At 38.0% G+C, this 19,107-nt stretch overlaps 2 protein-coding genes across 3 annotated transcripts in view; one reads left to right on the top strand and one right to left on the bottom strand.

Annotated features, from left to right (window-relative positions):
• LOC306997294 (NLR family CARD domain-containing protein 3-like) overlaps positions 1–19,107 on the bottom strand; it is a 30,379-nt gene that overhangs the window by 10,277 nt on the left and 995 nt on the right. The window contains exon 2 of the mRNA XM_079610537.1: positions 18,545–18,688. The gene's annotated coding sequence lies outside the window, so the exon portion shown is untranslated. The remainder of the gene's footprint in view (positions 1–18,544; positions 18,689–19,107) is intronic.
• LOC306997643 (uncharacterized protein) lies at positions 4,379–8,817 on the top strand. Of its 2 annotated transcripts, none has more exons than XM_079611005.1 (12): positions 4,379–4,399; positions 5,789–5,869; positions 5,983–6,094; positions 6,201–6,335; positions 6,420–6,482; positions 6,600–6,626; positions 6,724–6,795; positions 6,891–6,962; positions 7,559–7,768; positions 7,925–8,085; positions 8,179–8,266; positions 8,434–8,817. In XM_079611005.1, the coding sequence occupies exons 1-10, from the start codon at positions 4,385–4,387 to the stop codon at positions 8,002–8,004; spliced, it is 867 nt and encodes a 288-aa protein (XP_079467131.1). In that variant the 5' UTR covers positions 4,379–4,384; the 3' UTR covers positions 8,005–8,085; positions 8,179–8,266; positions 8,434–8,817. The 2 variants fall into 2 exon arrangements, with proteins under 2 accessions (XP_079467131.1, XP_079467130.1); XM_079611004.1 differs by having other exon boundaries at positions 6,888–6,962; positions 8,434–8,811.

Below are 19,107 nucleotides of genomic sequence, written 5' to 3'. Positions count from 1 at the left end.
ACGTGCAGCCACGGCAGCTGAGCCTGCCCGCGGAGCATTTCCATAACACCACCAGTTCAGCATACACGGGGCAGGGTGGCTGAGAAGATTCAAGATCTATCCGATTATCACCACCCTCATCAGCCATCTCCTGTTTGTCCGGAAAAGCACGCACTGCTTACTCTCGTCAGCCGCCGCATCGCCTGAGAGGATTATACCCCTCTCAAGGCGATCGGCGGGCTTCATCTGGATCTTTTTTTTTTTTCTTTCATCCAGACGCTGAGCCCTCTTCTCTCAAGGAGAGGGCCAGACGAGATCGGAGCGTTCTCAAAGAAAAAGCTCGCAATTGTACAGGCAGTTCCCTCAGGAACTGCCTGTGCGCGCTCTTCGTTCCCAGACAGAAAACGCACAGTTGAAAACACTCAGCCTTCTCAGTGCATTTCATAATTACCTGATTTTCAAAAGCAGTAACAGACAAAACAGTCCCTGAAGACGAAAAGATGATTTGTCATGTTTGCAAGGCGCCCTTATATACTTCCAGGTCGCACGTTAATCATTCACGTTAATGATTCACGGGCTGTCGCCGGTCAATGTGATTGCCGTGATTTGATTGTGATTTCAGACACCTGTCACGCCTGAGGCGTTTCCCCATAGCATCGATGACGTATTGTTGAGTTCCCTTCGAAAGGGAACAAAAATAGCAGTTGTAACTGGTGAGATAAGAAATATACTATAGTAACAATTAGAATAAACACTTATAGGTTATCTAATAAAAGTGTGTAGTACCTAATGAAGCGTTACAGGTTACATTGAAAAATATACAAGTCACCACTGGAAGACTTACTGGCAAATAAAACAAGCACTTGTAACAAAATAGGCACTAGCAAGTTTTAAGAAATAAATGTTTCAACAACATACCATAAAAATATTATTCCTCAAAGTTTTACATTAGGAGCCTTGCCAGTGTAATATAATACACCTCTCAATCTGTTGGGGGAAACAATCACCTGGGCTTCATTCTGTAAACCAACACTGTTCCTAAGTGTTGTGAATGAGGTGGGAGTCAACCCAGTTTTATCACACAAGCAATGTTCAAACTTTGCCCTAGAGTTATGCGGTGAAGAAGTCTCAAACCACAGTCAATTATTCACTACAGAAAGTGAAAGTAAACATCTGACCCGGCATGAGAGCCGAATCTACTGTACTTCAACGAGCTGATAACTATTTAACCTATAACTGTCTATCTTGTTTTTGAAATGAGGATAGGCTTAAGCTCTAACTTTTTTTTCAGAATTATACATGTAATAATACAATAGATACAAATATTTCACATATAATGTTCTAAATGATTCCAAAGCATCATAAGATATGAGGAACATTAAAGGTAACATTCATATAAAAAATATTAAAGAACATTTGATTCACATATTAAGGAAAAAAAAGAAAAAGGAAAAGAAGACATAACGGAAAGGAGGTATACATTCTGGTTGCTTTCCGAAGTTTCAAAGTAAATCTTCATATCAGCCTTAAAAATGGTAGATGTTGGGTATCCTTTCAGACCATTTACATTTGTGTATATAAAACTTACCAAGTAATATAAGTAAGGGATAATGTAAGTTAACTTACGGCGAGGCGGTTGTTATAGCGAATACAACACCGACAGGCTGTTGGGTCTTGAATCAGCCTGGATTCGATAACAACCGCCTCGCTGTACATTATCCCGCTTATTACATGGCTATACCTACCAAATAAATCAATAATTTGACACAAAATATTGATTTAAAGGAATGTATTGATTTAAAAACGATTGTAGTGCTTTCGCTAAAGAAAATAGTCTGTTCGGTTAGAATCCTGCGTCCATGGCAACGCTCTGTTTTTCATGGCAACGGTCTGTTATAGTTAGCAGTGGTCTGTTGTTATCAAAAAATAATAAGATTTAACAAAAACGTGACTCTTGTCTATATCTTTGTTGTCATAATAAAAAAAACATCCCTTTTCTCTTTGTGAATTTTAATTCCACTTAACATATTAAATAAATATTCCACATCAATCCAAAAAATAACAATACAAAGATACTTAACTTCCCTCCCTAACTGGAATACCTTCAAATTCGGTTAAAGGAATATCATTGTCTGTATATTTTTTTTATTACATTTAAAGATAAACTTAAAGCTTCAGAAAACAAATTGAGACACTCTATAACTTTTTTAACTTGTGATATGTCTTCAAAAAAAAAAAAAAGCTGTAGTATCATCAGCAAGCTGACAGTTTCTTTTTCCATAATTTTAAAGCCTTGACAAGAGTCATTATGTAATATACACTCTTAAAAAAAAGGGTTCCTCGAGGTTCTATATATACCCTGGGGTTCCGTACTTGGTCAATATAACCTTTTACCAAATAAATGGTTCTATGTAGAACCCTTGGAGAGCAAAGAACCTTTTTATTAAAATGGTTCTATAATTCATGTTTTATGACTGAAGTGTTAACATTAACAATTATAGGCCTATACACAACACATTCACAAAGCTTTTTGAATGACTGCTGTAGTCAAAAACAAGTCAACTAATATTAACATCTAGTCAATGTATGATTTAAGCTTTCTTTATGCACGTTTAGCCTATACATTAGCATGAAACTTATATTTCCTAATACATTATAGTTTGCCTTTTTGACAAATCATAAAAAAAAAAAAAAAAAAAAAATACTAACCAGCTGTTTTCTTTATTTTGTTTTAATCTATCGAAAGGAGACATTAAAAACAAATACCGTAATCGTAAAAATGCCCTCTGGTGTCGTATATACGTTGCATCATCCTTGCATTCCTATTAGTGGATTGGTGAAGATGAACCTCGAGACAACAGACGAGTGACAGTTATTTTTTCAAACTGAGGAGTACGCCATTTCTGCCCGTTAATACCCTCAGGTAAGTTAAGTTTTTACATTTTATTAAATAATTTTACTGAAATATTTAGTATTGCAGTTAATATTTCTATTGGTTAGAGTAGCCCTTGTGTTAAATACTGATACTATAAGCAAAATGGATCATATTTACCTCAGTTAAAAACCAATACTGTCTATGTTAAAAACACTGCTGTGTAGCACTGACGGGCTTCGTCAGCCGTCGGTTCAGAAAGCCCTCCCCACTAACACAGAACGTTTAGGGAACGTTAGGGAACGTTAGTTTATGGTTCTCTAAAGGTTAGTTTGAACCAAACCAAAAACGAACGTTTAGGGAACGTTCCCTCAGGGTTATAACGTTCCCTAAACGTTAAGGGAACCAACCAACTAAAACGTTCTCCTGTGGTTGCACTGTACCTCCACACAACGTTCCCGTTTGGTTGTTTTTGGTTGTTTTTGGTAATGTTTATTTAAACAAGCTCCATTTAAGTTTTTGACGTAGCATATAAAAGGTTTGCAGTCAGTTGATTTAATTCACTCAAAAATTATTGGTCTTATGAAATCCAAGTAAAATAAGCAGATTATCAAAAGAATATATTTAATTTTAGACTGATCAATTTAGCAAACAATACTTTTGTGCCTGATTTCGTTTTTTTAACTGTATTGGTTGAAAATACTTAAAACAAGAATCTATCAATCGAACGATTTTCACAAATAAGAAAATTCACTTCCAACAAAGTAGCTAAGTTCAGTGTACAAATTCAACCGTTACACCCCCACGCCAGTAGGGGCAAGCCTCTGTTTTCAGGTGACCGATTGAAATCCTGTCATGTGTCCTGACTGACTTCCGTGTTCTGCGATTTACACCTATGATTTACACCAAAGTCCTTCTGGATACACAACTTGCCTGGGAATCCGTCTTCTTTCAGTGGCTTTCGTGTAAATGGACGCTCAAGATAAATTGTTTGAGCACAGGTATGGAGCCCTTAACGTTATAGTTCATTTTCGTCTCTTTAGAAATACACACGTTGCACCCACTGTTTGTGATTTTCACGTAGGATAATAATAGTTCGGTAAAATATTTTTAGAATACTTTTCTGCTATCACTGTTAGAATACATTCATGTTTAATTTATTCCTGTACCGTTGGCATTTTACACTCACTTATTTGCATGTATGCAAAGCAAGGCCTCTGATTAGGTGGCAATGGCGTCAATGCGTCTCTATTCAGTAATTTTCAGACATTCCAATGCCGTGTTAAATGTGTCTGATCGCTCCTCTATCAGCTTTAGAAACTGGTCAGACAATAACAGCTATAGTCTACATAATCCTATTACTGAAATTGACAATCTAAAACAGTGAAATTAAAAAAGCCATTTCACTACATGCTAATCTTGAGCAATATCATTTTCTCCTTGTTTCCACCTTTTCTCACACCAAACAACGACGTCATCAGAAAGCGCATTTTGGGAAATGTGTGGATCCGACCGTTCGCATTTTGTGTTTCTATGAGCATCATTGTGGTACGTGTATGTTTTTACGTATGTTTGCCTGAACCATGTTTGTACAACTAAACGTAGCACAATTTGTGTGTATATATTATAAAATAATCTGTATAGTGGATGTAATGTCCGTCCGTAATGCTCGAACGATGCAGTAAGTTATCTGTCTGCTTACTCGAGAACATACGGATGTGTAATGTCACACACTGTAGCATTATACTTTTACGTTTAAACAGTGCATTAAAAAAACAAACTCCATATCTAATGTTTAAGAAAGAAATAACATATATTCTTGGTCGGAGATAGCAACACTCCATTTTAGTTTAAAATTACCCTCTAAAATGCTGATTGGCCAGGTTTGCTGACGTCAAGGCATGTGACGCAACACGGACGTTCCTGATTGGCTGGAGGAAATGGATAGAACTCAGTAGACCGTTCACTATCAGGAAGTCTTGGAAAAACAACCAACAACTACCAACAACAGCAACCATCGAGCTTCACATTCTCAAAAAGTAAGTGAAATACGTTACAGTTTCATGGTTGTAATGCAAGGGTTTGGGGTTTAACTTTAAGCCGTCTTTCTCGTGGGGCTTTGTTATATTGCGGTACTGCGTATGTTCATATGACTGTTCTGGGTCCTGTAGCCATGGCATTATCTTATGATACAGCCGAGGGATGTATGTAATGTTATGTATGCTGTAAAGCCTGTTACATGGATGTAACGTTAACGTAATTAACGGTAACGTTAGCGTTTCCCAAAACTGCCGGGGCTATTGGTTCAAGGTATAATGGAGCTAGGTAGCGAACGTTAACTTAATATCTTATATGTCCCTAAGAGCCGATGTGGGTTTAACGTTAGGGTTTAACACTTATCTTACGATACATCCGAGGGTTGTATGCTGTAAAGCCTTTAACGGATATATTGTAACTTAATGTATTATGTATTGTATGTTGTATTAAGAGAAGCTCTGTTCACGAAACTGCAGGCTAACCTGACTTTACTAGCTAGTAGAGCGACAAAGATTGCATCTCCTTGGTTGTCTAAATATATCCATCGTCTATTTAAATAAGCATGTAAACGACCAGGAACAACATTAGTGAATATTTTAGACCAACATTTTCTTGACAGTCCTGCATGATTTTTAGGACATATGCAAACAACTTTAGCCCCATATCTGTCTACAGCACAACCATCAACCATGAACCATGCCAGGGTACATAATGTACATGCATATCTCTCTATATGGTTCATACTGAATATTCTTATATTTCTGTTTTTATAATATTACTGGTCACTGAATATTTTTTTTTTTTTCATTGTGTGTATTTGCTGTATACACTTGAAATTAATCTTAATGCAATCTATGTTGTTCTCTTTGCCATGCCAATAATGCTGTTGTTTCTTAACAGATGAAGAACTTCACGATTGTTGAGTTTTCAGACAGTGCTATGGAGGTTGTGCCATCTTCATGGGTGGACAGATCTACAGGGGTATGGAGTTGTTGTGTAGATTTCTTTTTCTTCATAATTTCTTTTACCATTCTAAATGTTCTCCTCACCACACTGTAAGAAATTATCTGAAATAAAGTACATTTTTCCAAAAGGCCATCCTCTGCTACTGGACTGCACATAATATGAAGGCCCAAGTCAGCGCCTGCCATTTGCCCAACAAAAGCTGGGCCAAAAATGCAGTCAAGAAAATCTGGCTGTGTACAGGTGACTTATTGGTGCTATACTATATATAAATAAATATGTTTTCTCTGTATGGAAATACTGCTTTGTTCGGCTACTGTCTCACAAAAACTTTGTTCTCTTAATGTAGATTCCTACGACAAAGCCATGAAAAAATGTCGGCGACTGATGGACACTTCCATCATTGAGACGGAAGACGATGCGAGTGTCCACAAAAGGCAGTGTAAACGCCCAAGGAGGTTCATGACGGATTCTTCAAGTGATGGTAAAACCTTAAGTACAGACATTATTTACACAATTAAAATTTTCTTTTAGCAATCTGTACAAATTTTTTGGTCTTTTATTTCAGATGAATCTGTTCCACAAATGAGAAAGAGTGTGAGAATGGAGTGTGTGTCTGGAAGCCCTGTCCGTAAGTTAACATTTAAGAAACCTGAGTCATATTTCCTACCATGGAACTACTGACATTCAACCTAGTGCATATCATGTGACTATTCTGATGTGTTTGTCTCTTCCTGCCTGTTTCCAGGTCCGCAGCTGCCTCCACCACCTGCATGTAAGTTTTTTTTTCTTCTTTTTTTTTCTTCCTCCTCCATTTGCAAGAAACCTACCATAAATGAAGTGACCAATATTCATATCTACTTTCTTTTTAGATGAGTCAACACCACACAGAAAACCAGCCGGTCGCCCAGAATTGGATGGGTCTATTATGACGCAAGCTGAGGGTACAGTGGCTTTGCATTTTCCATTTCCAATTAAATACTATTTCATGACAAGGAACTTGAGAGTAACTTGACTTTTTTGTTGATGTAAACAGCAGAACTCATCACACAGAGGGAGGTGAGACATCACACAGAGGGAGGTGGCTCAGCCATGGAGACGGAAATGAGAGGTAAGAAGACTCACTTAAAGGAACACACCGACTTTTTGGGACTTTAGCTTATTCACAGTATCCCCCAGAGTTAGATAAGTCCATACATACACTTCTCATCTCCGTGCGTGCCGTAACTCTGTCTGACGCACCCACCACTAGCCTAGCTTAGCACAAATACTGGAAGTAAATAGTTCCAGCTAGCATACTGCTCCCTATAAGTGACAAATAATGGCAACATTTTCCTATTTACATGTTGTGATTTGTATAGTCACAGCGTGTACAAATAACAAGGTCACATGTGAGACAGCCATCTTCTAATCATATACATACTCTGAACTATATTCTCAGAAGGCCGAAGCACTGCTACTTCTGCGGAGTGATTTACTCCAACTCTGAGCGAACTCTCTGCTCCTCACCACGGGGGTTCTCAGGGGCTACAAGCAAATCACTCCCCAGAAGTAGCAGTGCTTCGCCTTCTGAGAATATAGACTTATCTAACTCTGGGGGATACGGTGAATAAGCTAAAGTCCCAAAAAGTCGGCGTGTTCCTTAAGTTGTTCACATATTCAAGTAATGTATAACAACTAAAACTAACATAATTAATTTTTCCATAGCCATGTGGACATCCATTACCCGTATGGCACAGCGAATGGAAAAGATGGAGCAGAGGCTGGATGAGGTGCTCATGCTCTTAAGGAGCTCCCAGTCCCAGTCACCTCCCTCTGCTCCTGTCGATGATATGTTGCTGTCGCCCTGCTTGACAGTCACAGAGCTGGAGGAGTTTGACAGGAGTCTCGGTCAACAGGAGAGGAGGGGAAAAAATGGTAATTAAGTTGCCATAGTCCTGCCCTAAGATTAACACTATATAATTGCATAACTTCAAATATCATTATAACTGAACTGGCGGCTCTTACAAAATGAGATTGTACAAGCTCTCCACTTTGTTCTACATGTATAATTTGTATTTCTATGTTTTACAGCAACTTTTCCTGACAACTCTTGGAGGTTCGACCAGAGGTACTGCCATCCGTCGCATGCTACGGCGAGTGGCAACTATTGACGTCCATCAAACAGTTTAGTCTGCGGGGCAGAAAGGCAAAGAAGGCCTTCCAGGACCTGACAATCTGCAGGGTTATAACAGGCAGGTGTTATTTTATTGTTCACATCAGTATTATGCTTAGCTTGGAGGTTTTAATTTGACTTGTAACTTTACTTCATTTTGACTTTACTCTAGCGGCCTTCCAGAAAAACTTCCCGGCGGTGACTGCAGCAGAGACGGAGGACTTGATTGGGCAAGTGCTGAAGTTTGCCCCATACAGACGGTAAATTAGAATACTTCTATGTGATGTTCATAATTATCAAAGGAATGGGAAAACTATCAATATTTGTCATAATAAAAAAAACAGGGTTGTTAGTAAGGCAATTTGTCTTGCGTTTGTCAACGTGTTCATTCTCAGTATGACACATCAAACTTTTGTTTATTTTTTAGGCCAGCTGAGAAGGGCTGATCGGTCAAGACAATGGAGCTCTTTTTTTATTTATTTTTTATTAAACAATTGTATTTTTGCCACTTTGGCCATTCACTTTATTGTCCCTTTTCAATGTGAAATTTGTCTTGGACTCAAAGCTGCATTTATACACAACATATATACATACACACAACAACATATGCACAACAACAAATAAACATTACATTATCATTCCAATATGCATCTTGCACACTACATTTGCACTCTTCATCACACTCTTTGTACTTAAATTTCTGTTTTATTTGTATAGTTGTAAAACTGATTCTATTCTTGTATTTTTTTTAGGCCTTTTATATTTTTGGTATTTTGTAATTTTATATTGTCTATATTAAAGTTTTAAATCCCATCAAGTTTGCCTGTTCATTCATTCCTGCTAACATATAAATTAATTTCTGCTTGTATAATAATTAATTCCTGCTTATGCACAGACAGTTTAAAGTAATAATAAAATTGGTACCATTGTTAGATTTTTAAAGGTTAGTGGAATGTAAAAAATAACCTTAGGGGAACGTTCTAGGAACGTTACCTAAAGGGTGCAATGTTAGGGGAACGTTCTAGGAACGTTACCTAAAGGTTGCAACGTTAGGGGAACGTTCTAGGAACGTTCCCTAAAGGTTGCAACGTTAGGGGAACGTTCTAGGAACATTCCCTAAAGGTTGCAACGTTAGGGGAACGTTCTAGGAACGTTCCCTAAAGGTTGCATTGTAACCAAAAAACGAACGTTCCTGGAACGTTAAGAAAACTTTCCATGGGAACCAAAACCTAACCTTAAGGGAACGTTCCGCAACCAAAAACGAACGTTCCCGCAACCAAAAACGAACGTTCCCAGAACGTTCTGGGAACCATAAATTGTTACCTGGGCTGTTAAATAGATTTTGCTCCGGTTTTTAAAGTAATTCAGTTACAGTCTCCCTTTATTTCCGTGTTAATGTTAACGAAATCGCCAATAACAATAAGACAGCTGTGTTATACTGTGTGATGATCATCATCTTCTGAATTGTCTATCGGCGTATCAGCGCATCGCGTCTATGATCATCGTCGATCGGCACTATCGCGGGGCCCTCCAACAAAGCGGGGACCACCGTACACTACACCATAAATCTGTCCTGTCCTGTCCTCAGGCTGTACAGAATGTTTGTGTGATCATGACAGTTGCTCACTCACCTCTGTCAGGTGGATCTCACACCACCTCGGTTGTTTGTCGAGCCAGCACACAACTGTCAGTACAGTCAGTACAGTAACCTAAACTGTCAGTACAGTTTAGGTTAGGTTACAATGGTTAGTTGTGGTGAAACAACATCAAGAAACATGTCCATTCGTCAAAAGTAATCCAAAATTGATGAGCGAGACAACGAGACTCTCACTATCCAAAGTCCAAGACTGTAATAATGTGCCTGCGCACTGGATTGCAGATAAGTGACGTGATCATCACCAGTTCAGGCCTATCCCTAACCTTTAATCTTAATAAAATATGCATTTCTGAAAAGTGCATAATGTAAGGTTTGCTAAGTTCAGAAGAACATAAAGAATCCGAAAGGAAAATAATAGGTTTTACTTGGAAAATAAATAAAAACAGCTTTCACAGACCACAAACATCCAAATCTATTTGGTGTATAATGTATTCTGATTAAGAGGAATAGGAAATGGAGCATTTTACCAGCCTACCACTGTGAAAATGAGCTATCGCCATATTTAAATACTGATGGCTCCACTATGTGACTAGACACTCTGAAAATTTTTCATTTTTCAATTTACCACATTTTAGACTATCCTTATATTATTTTCCATGTATGAACGAAACTGGAGAACCTTATTTGACATGGCTAGGTGCATGTTAATAGAAAGTGGGTTACCAAAGATATTGTGGACCTATGCAGTCCAGACAGCTGCTGTAGTGAGAAACAGATGTTTCAACAACCGCACTAAACAGACAGCTTACTTCATGTTAGCAGGCAGGCAACCGAACATTTCTAGGATGCAGAAGTTTGGATTAGCATGTTACGCTTACCAACACGACAAAGGAAAGCTGGACTCGAGGTGAGAGAAAGGCATTTTTGTAGGATATGACAAGAAAAGTCCAGCATACATGATCTACTATCCTGATAGCAAGAAAATACAGACACGCAGACTAGTTGAGTTTGTACCCAAAATGAGAACGGAGGCAGTCGATTGATGACGATTATGATGTTTTTGGGGTCATGAAGAATCGGGAAAAGGCCCCAAAGTTAAATCTAAAAAGTTCTCAGGAACAGGTCACAGTAAAAGAGCAAGTAGTGTGCAAGAACCAAACACAAATAGATGAAGATGAATCTGAACAAAGGAGAAATCCTGCCAGGGAGAGGAAAAAGCCAGGTTATTTAAAGTGATTATGTTTGTGGTTTTGAAGGTGATGTAGCTGACATTGATTATTGTTACAGACTTGTATGCAATGTATGTGCCCCAAACATAAAAAGGAGGCTGTAACATCAGTGAACGCAGATGAGTGGGTTAAGGCTATGGATGAAGAGATGAAATCATTAAATGAAGTATAACTTTTACCCTGACCAATCTACCTGAAGGTAAAGAATTGATGGGGGGTAAATGGGTATATGCAACCAAGAAGAATAATGATGGAACAGACAAATACAAAGCAAGATATGTTGCCAAAGGTTACAGTCAAGAGAGAGGTGTGCACTATGATGATACTTTCTCCAACTGCCATTTAACAAGTATCAGAGTGTTGATACAAAAAGCTGTAGCTACAGGAAAATGTGATTGTTCATCAGATGGATGTGAAGACAGCATATTTACATGATGCGCCAATAGAGTGTGACATTTATATGAAATAGCCAGAGGGTTACGAGATAAAATCTCAAGGCAATGAAAAACTGGTGTATAAACTGGAAAAAAATCACTGTATGGACTTAAACAGTCGGGCAGGAACTGGAACAGAACTGTATTTATGTGAAATCAAGTTTGTTCAAAATCCAGCTGATCATTGGGTTTACACAAAGGTTACAGGAACTGAGAGAGTTTTCATAATCATATGGGTTGATGACTTGATTATTGCAGCCAACATTATGAATGTGCTTAATGGTGTGAAAGAGATGCTCAGCGCAACATTTAGAATAAAGGACTAAGGATAATTGACACATTTTCTTGGCATTGATTATGAGCAAGATTTTGATTGTGTTAAAATGTCACATAAATTGTTAAAATGAGATTTGATATGGAACATTGTAAGTCCAGGGGCCTCATTTATAAACGTTGCGTACGCACAAAAGGCGGCGTACGCCGCTCTCTACGCAATAATTGGTATTTATAAAAAGCGAACTTCACGGGAAAATGTGCGGTCCTTCACGCAAGCTCTGACCCAGGCGTACGCACAAAAACGGGTGAAATGAGAAATGGCGACACCGTCGGCAGATGGAAGAAACACGTGAAAGTGTGTGAAACTGTAGACCGTTGTGTAAAAGAAATGGCAATACTGCCTCTCATAAACATGAAGACTTCACAAAACAAGTCTTACAATTAACAGCCTACACGAACACCCGTTCATCGATCTGCAGTTTAAAACAAACAAAATCAAACGAAAATTACAACAGAAATGCAAATTAACACATATTTGCAAAAAGAAAAGTGAAATATGTTCTGCAATAATATTGGCATGTTATGCAATTCATCCTCATAAATAATATGGTAAACAGAACTAAATAATGTACAAAACAGTAATTCTCCTCAATGTGTCCGTCTGGCGGAGCAGATATAGATGCAATTAGATAGACAGATAGATAGATATTAGGGAGATATATAGATATAGATAAATAGATAGATGATGTAAGATAGATGTATTAATTGTCCACTGGGGAAAGTTGTTTTCATAGTAAAAATTTCTTCATCAGCTACGGAATCATGGTATTCATGCATATGCCTTTAGTTTGTTTTATTTTTGATAAAATAACGTATGACGTATGTCTCAACTATTCAGAAAGCTGCAAGAAATTACATTTGCACTGAACTATTTCCCATTTCCACGTAGATTATAACCGACATCTGTAACTTGTCAGATGCAATTAAATGGATATAAATAAAATGCCCCATCACAATGCGTAATGACGCACAATGGCTGATCTTGTCCGATCATTTCTTTTTTATTTCGGCCACGGTCCGAGGTTGTGAGGCTACAGCATTTACGGCGTCTGCAACCTTTTGCCACTCAAGTGCCTTTTTGGCATTAGTAATGCCCACACTGTGCCCTCCAAACAACATTTTTCTCCTCTTTTCCACCTCGCCAACGATAACTTATACTTCACATTGAGTGAAGTTACGTTTTTTTGATTTCCTCTCTGTGTTTGCCATGATTTCGCAATTGATGAATATTAACTTATGGGCGTTTCAAGGACTATTTATGGGCAACTATGGGCGTGACATGAAGCCGCAAAAGTTGCGTTACATTTAGAATTGATTGTGATTTATTAAGGGAAAACTGCGTAGGATGTGCGTGCGCACGGTTTTGTAAATCTGAATATTTCTGTTTGACGCACGTCCTATGTTTCATCCGTACGCCACTTCTGACGCAAATCCTACGCAGAGTTTTATAAATGAGGCCCCAGAGCTGCTCCCTGCGAACAAAAACTAAACTACACTTATGATGCTGAGGGAATGAGTGATATCAGAAAATACAGGGAGGTAGTAGGTAGCTTAATCTACCTGGCAACATGTACAAGGCCAGATCTACGTTTTGTTTTGTAGTAAACTGACACAATATTTTACTAGGCCAACCACAGAACAGTGGAATACTGTCAAACTGATATTTAAAAGGCACTCAAGACAAAGAACTGTGCTGCAGGAAAGGTGGAAACGAGAACTTGATGCATGCATACAGCGATGCGAATTGGGCAGCTGATGTAACTTATAGATGAAGCACTACGGTTACTGCATTAGCCTAAACAAAAATGGTCCATTGGTCTCATGGAGGACCAAAAGGCAACCTACTGTTGCACTGTCCACCTGTGAGGCGGAGTATATGGCATTAGCTGCGACTGTACAGGAGTGTTTATACCTACAGCAATTGCTAGAAAACATTGATGGTCTGAAATATGAATCTAGAGTCTATGAAGACAATCAGGGTGCCATAGCCTTAGCAAAAAATCCTGTGTATAGACAGCGTTGTAAACATATGGACATTAAGTACCATTTCAAGAGGTCTGTATAAAGGAGGGCAGGATTAGTCTGGAGTACTGTCTAACTGATGATATGGGTGCAGATGTACTAACAAAAATTGAAATGTAACTTTTTTATGTTTGGTGTATGAACTTTGTATACTTATGTCAAAATGATAAAATAGAAATGTGAGAGCAAGTGGGGGTGTTAAGATGTACTGTATAAGTATGCTCTCATTTGTTTTACCTGCTTTCAGTTTTGTTATTTTTGTGAGCCAGGCAATCACACTGTGTATTTAAAGTATAGGTCATGTGACCTAATCAGTGACTGAATGAATGTAGGTGTTTTTGTTTAAATAAAGTGTGCCAGTCAGAGAAACTGGTTGTTGTGAAGCAGTATTCCGTGTGTTGTCTGTGTACTCCGCTAACAATGATAAACCAAAAGTGTGTAAAAAAAGTGAAAGTGCAGAAGCAATTGAATATTCTGAAATGTTAAGTTTTTAGAGTTACAATGTAAGTGCTTAAACTGCATACATACAAGAAAATAATAAATGAATAAATATGCAAGTACAAAGGGAAGCACAGGGCATAACCTAACCTGGGGTTAAATGTAACACAGACCTTTTACATAGTTAGTCAGAGTCAAGCAGGTTGTGTTTCCGCTCTTTTTCTCTCGCTGCCAGAAGACTGGCTGATTTGTGAAAAGTTTTGATAAGACTTCATTAAGATTCTGGACAAAGAGTGTTTTGACACCATGCAAGTACATCATACGTTTTTTTCGGTTTCTGTGTTGGGTGTGAAACTCAGCTTGTTTTGGACGTGTACCCTATAGCTAAAAAGCATTTAAACAAATTAATCAAAATTATTCATCATAATTACAATATCAAAGGCAATAATCGATTATAAGCGGAGAGCCATAATTTCTAGAGTAAAGTGCAGTTATATTATACAGTTAATACAAGCATTATCAGAGACATGGTGTGCGTTGCACTGTACAACTTGTTTACAGAGAACAGCAGAACTTTGCTCCCTTGGTGCTGTTTTATTGAGCCATATATTTTATACAAAGAAAAGTCAGGTGTGACGATTCCAAAAGAATACATAACTGGTATCAATATGCAAAATCCAACATCTAATCAACAACTGGTAATAAAAAAATAAGATTTATTCACCTTATTTTTCAACAGGGAAGTAAATACAATACAACTGTTTTCTGTGAATCTGTGATTATTTGCCGCTATAAGATAATAACAAGAAGAATAGCAAAATGCTGACAGTGGTAAAATATTTTTGTGCTTCAAACCAGTGCGTTTATGATTACGAAAATCAAATCAAACTAACATGGTAATAAGTAATATCAAGCAGCATAAAGGACAGTTTTTGCAGCTAAAATAAATGGAAGGGGATGAGACCAGTAACCTTGACACAATCAAATTCGAATGGATGCGCCCGCTCTTAAATTAAAAATAAGGTGAATAGCTCCACGGTGAGCCACACACACTAGCATGATCCACTCATTTGAAGATTTGATTAGAACTAACCAATCAGTTAGTTAGTTAGTTAATAAGTGCATGTCTTCATGAAACATACAGTATCAAATTCTATATGACTAAATGTTCAATAGCAGCTAAATGAGAGAAACTGCTTGTAGTGTTTGTATGTAACTCCTGTACCATGTTTTCTGTTCAACATCTGACTTCACGTAAACGGATATGGGAAATAGCACAATGACACTTCAACAATTTCTAGATGCAGGAAGAGCTCAAGAAACAGTAGATAAACAAGCAGTGGGCATAGAAGCGATGCATGCAAGCAAGAAAACTTTGAACAGAGACAAGCAGATACATTTTAAAACAAAGAATTTTAAAATAGTTTGAAATGTTTGAAAGAAGTCCAAAGGTGAGCAGAGTTCAGGGCAGGTAGCAAACAAATAGAATGGCAGGCAAGTGTAACCCCTCCACCCAGGTCCTACTTGCCCTGCTCTGTGCGGGCCTCGAACCCGGGTTTCCATTCTAGCAAGGAGGCTAAAGACTGCAGCCTCTAGCGTCTGTCGCCAGAGCGCCTATTGAGATCAGAGGAGTGAGGTTTACTCGCACAGCGACTACTAGCTGGCCACCGTTGCACTAACCCCCCTAAACCTCACTCCCACCTGGGTCACGGCACCAATGTAACCCCTCCACCCGGGTCCTACTTGCCCCGCTCTGTGCGGGCCTCGAACCCGGGTCTCCATTCTAGCAAGGAGGCTAAAGACTGCAGCCTCTAGCGTCTGTCGCCAAAGCGCCTATTGAGATCAGAGGAGTGAGGTTTACTCACACAGCGACTACTAGCTGGCCACCGTTGCACTCACCCCCCTAAACCTCACTCCCACCCGGGTCACAGCACCAATGTAACCCCTCCACCCGGGTCCTACTTGCCCCGCTCTGTGCGGGCCTCGAACCCGAGTCGCCGGCGTGAGAGTCAGGCATTCTAACAAGGAGGCTAAAGACTGCAGCCTCTAGCATCTGTCACCAGAGCGCCTATTGAGATCAGAGGAGTGAGGTTTACTTGCACAGCGACTACTAGCTGGCCTCCGTTACTTAAGGGTCAAGGCAGGGGGCAAAAATAATCAAATACGAGTAACAGTCCAAATCAAATACAGGTGTAATGATCCACGATGAACAAATGCCCAGAAAAGATCACAGAGCAACGTGATCTCATGAGAATACGTGTGTATTTTTACGTAAAGTGTAGTTCTACCATTTTACCATTTTATACACACAGAAACGTATAATACTGTCATATTTACAGCACTAAAATGTAAAACATTTAAGTATTGACAGCACAAAAACGTTATTTATTTACGTATAAACAACTACCGACGTACAAGTACGTATTCCTATTTATGCATATTAAAATCGTGGCAATAATGTTTTGACTCTTGCATTCAATTGTCTTTTCAGTCGCATTTATTAATGCAGTTTACTCGTAATACTCATAAATAATAACATTTTGCTCTGTTCGTGCCTTCTGCTGAAAACTCAGCCTACATGGTGCTAAACGAGAATACACTTTAAAACCTTAAAAATACCTTCTTTAACCGTTTAACCATTTTGTAATATTAGTTTATTTACCGTGAGACACAAAAGGCGTTTTCTCCTATAGAACCATAATACACTAAAACACAACATAAATTCACAAAATACATCAATTTTATTAACTTGATGTAATCCAAATCTGTAGAATGCATACGTTGTTTGTGAGAAATAGATCCAAATTCAGCCCTTTATCCAGCGATCTTCACCTCCATTATCAGCAGCGACCGTAAACGTCAAATCCCGCGCTCGTGATGAATTCAAATTCAAAAATCGCGCCCTCGAGAAGCGTTACGACATGTTTTACGGCAGTAATATCATACGCTCATTGGCTCTCTCGCATGCTTCGTCACAGAGCGAAGCCGGATTAACATTTTCATGGATTAATAACTTAAATTCTGCTCTGTACCTCATACAAAACTATTATATAGCCTACTGATAGGACTGCGACTGCAACACATCGTCATGTGAACGACTTTTCGTACCGGTTTTGACATTTTCAAATAAATTATTGTGATTACACTTTTCAGTCTATTATGTTTTTCTTCATAATTTGTAGCCTAACGTTACGTAGTTTTAAGAAATTGTTACGGGTAGGTTTAGGAGTAGGAGTAGGATTAGTGGCTCAAAATTTCAAATTTCAAAATCTCTGTCCATTATGTTTTATCATTTTTATATTATAAAATGGGTATGTTTAGGTTTGGGAGTAGGGTTAAGGGATCTTAAATTTATCTATACAATGGTAATTATACAGATATCTTTATGATATGAAATATTCGTAACGGTTTGTAGATAATAATGTTACGTTTAAATGTTGCAGATACGTCCATATTATACGTTTCAGCATCTATCCAAACGCACAAATAAATACATTTTCTATCTTTGAAAATTCCGTATTAATTCCTACGTATTAAAAATTAGACCAGGCTGCACCGAGGCAAATCAAGACTTCGCACCATGTGATCTGCTTAAGAACTGTGTGAGTGTGATGAAATGCAAGTGAGAGTGCAAACAGTCCCAAGAATGAGGGCCTATGGGAAATGAAGTCCAAATGAGAAAGTCAATATTCGTGTAATGGCTCCCTCTGGTGGTGAGAAGGAGGCGGTGCGGGAGCCTCACTTGTAACATGCTGTTGGTATGCTAAGCCAAGATCAGCATAGACTAATAATAATACATCCTGCAACCTCTTGTGTACTTGTGATTGTGAACTGTATTTGTTTTAATCTAGAGCCCCAATTAAATGAATATTTAGACATCTGATATTATGCAAATATTTTAAGATCCTAGTCATTCAAAAGTGATGAGTCTGAAGAAACTAAGATTCCTCATAGCCTCACAACCTCAACCTGGGTTTTCCGCAAAGGGTACATGTGTAAGAGAAACCACAAACGAAGACGGATTCTTTGTCTGTGCTTTTTACACCGTGGTTACCTACCTGCCTATATTTCATAATATTTCGATTTTATTGTCGATTTTATGCATTTTAGTCTGGCAATAGTGCAACAGTGTACAAGTTTAACAATAACACGTGAAGTTAAAGGTGCAGTCTGAAAGAATGACAGTTTGAGCACACGCAACAGGAACAAGCGCAATAGACAATGAAAATTGGCGCAATAGACAATGAAAATTGGCGCAATGGACAATGAAAATTGGCAACGTGCTATATCACAAAAACAAACATTCCAGCCCGGAAACGCATATTTCAAAGAAAAATAACTGGTTGTAGAAGTGTTTTTCAGAGAAACTAGTCTTAACATTTTTCATCAAATCAAACATATTATGGTAGGTTTATGCTTTAGTAGAGTGAAAAGGTTACATACAGCACCTTTAACTAATGTAAGCAAGAATAAATGACTTACCTTCGCTGGATCAATCACGTTCTTCCTCTGAGGTAAATACAAGGCTTATTCCTTACACGTCTTTATCCTAACTCGATGAAAAGCAGAGGAAGCTTGACGCTTTGTTTGTCGAGTTTCGATATCGAACTGTTTGTTCTTCCTTTCCTGTAAAAAAAGTAGCAAAATAAGTTTTTACATCTAAATTTTGTGATTGGTTTAAGTGTCTTTCAGTGAAAAAAAATATATCCCTTAGTTTTAAATTTAAAATCTGTTGAGTCCCCATATTGATTGAATTTCCAGTTTTCTGAGCTTGTACATGATAATGATGGTGGGGAAATATTGCGTTCACACCATGTAAATGTAAATGTAAACTCTCCTTTACTTTATTTCCTTATGATATTGTGAGAATATTTCAAAGTTTAAACATACTTTAAAATACTAACTGAAAATATTAGATAGAAAATAATTATGTCAAAACTTATGTTAAAGTGTCTTTTTTGGATGTGGGGTGTGCCTTATAGTAATGCTCCCTGTCTTGCATTGTAAATGTGAAAAAAAAAATGTGCCATTAAATTAAAAAAAGA

The sequence above is a fragment of the Phoxinus phoxinus genome (assembly GCF_949152265.1).
Source record: "Phoxinus phoxinus genome assembly, chromosome: 4".
Taxonomy (NCBI): Eukaryota; Metazoa; Chordata; class Actinopteri; order Cypriniformes; family Leuciscidae; genus Phoxinus; species Phoxinus phoxinus.
This window is presented reverse-complemented; position numbering and strand designations above follow the sequence as displayed.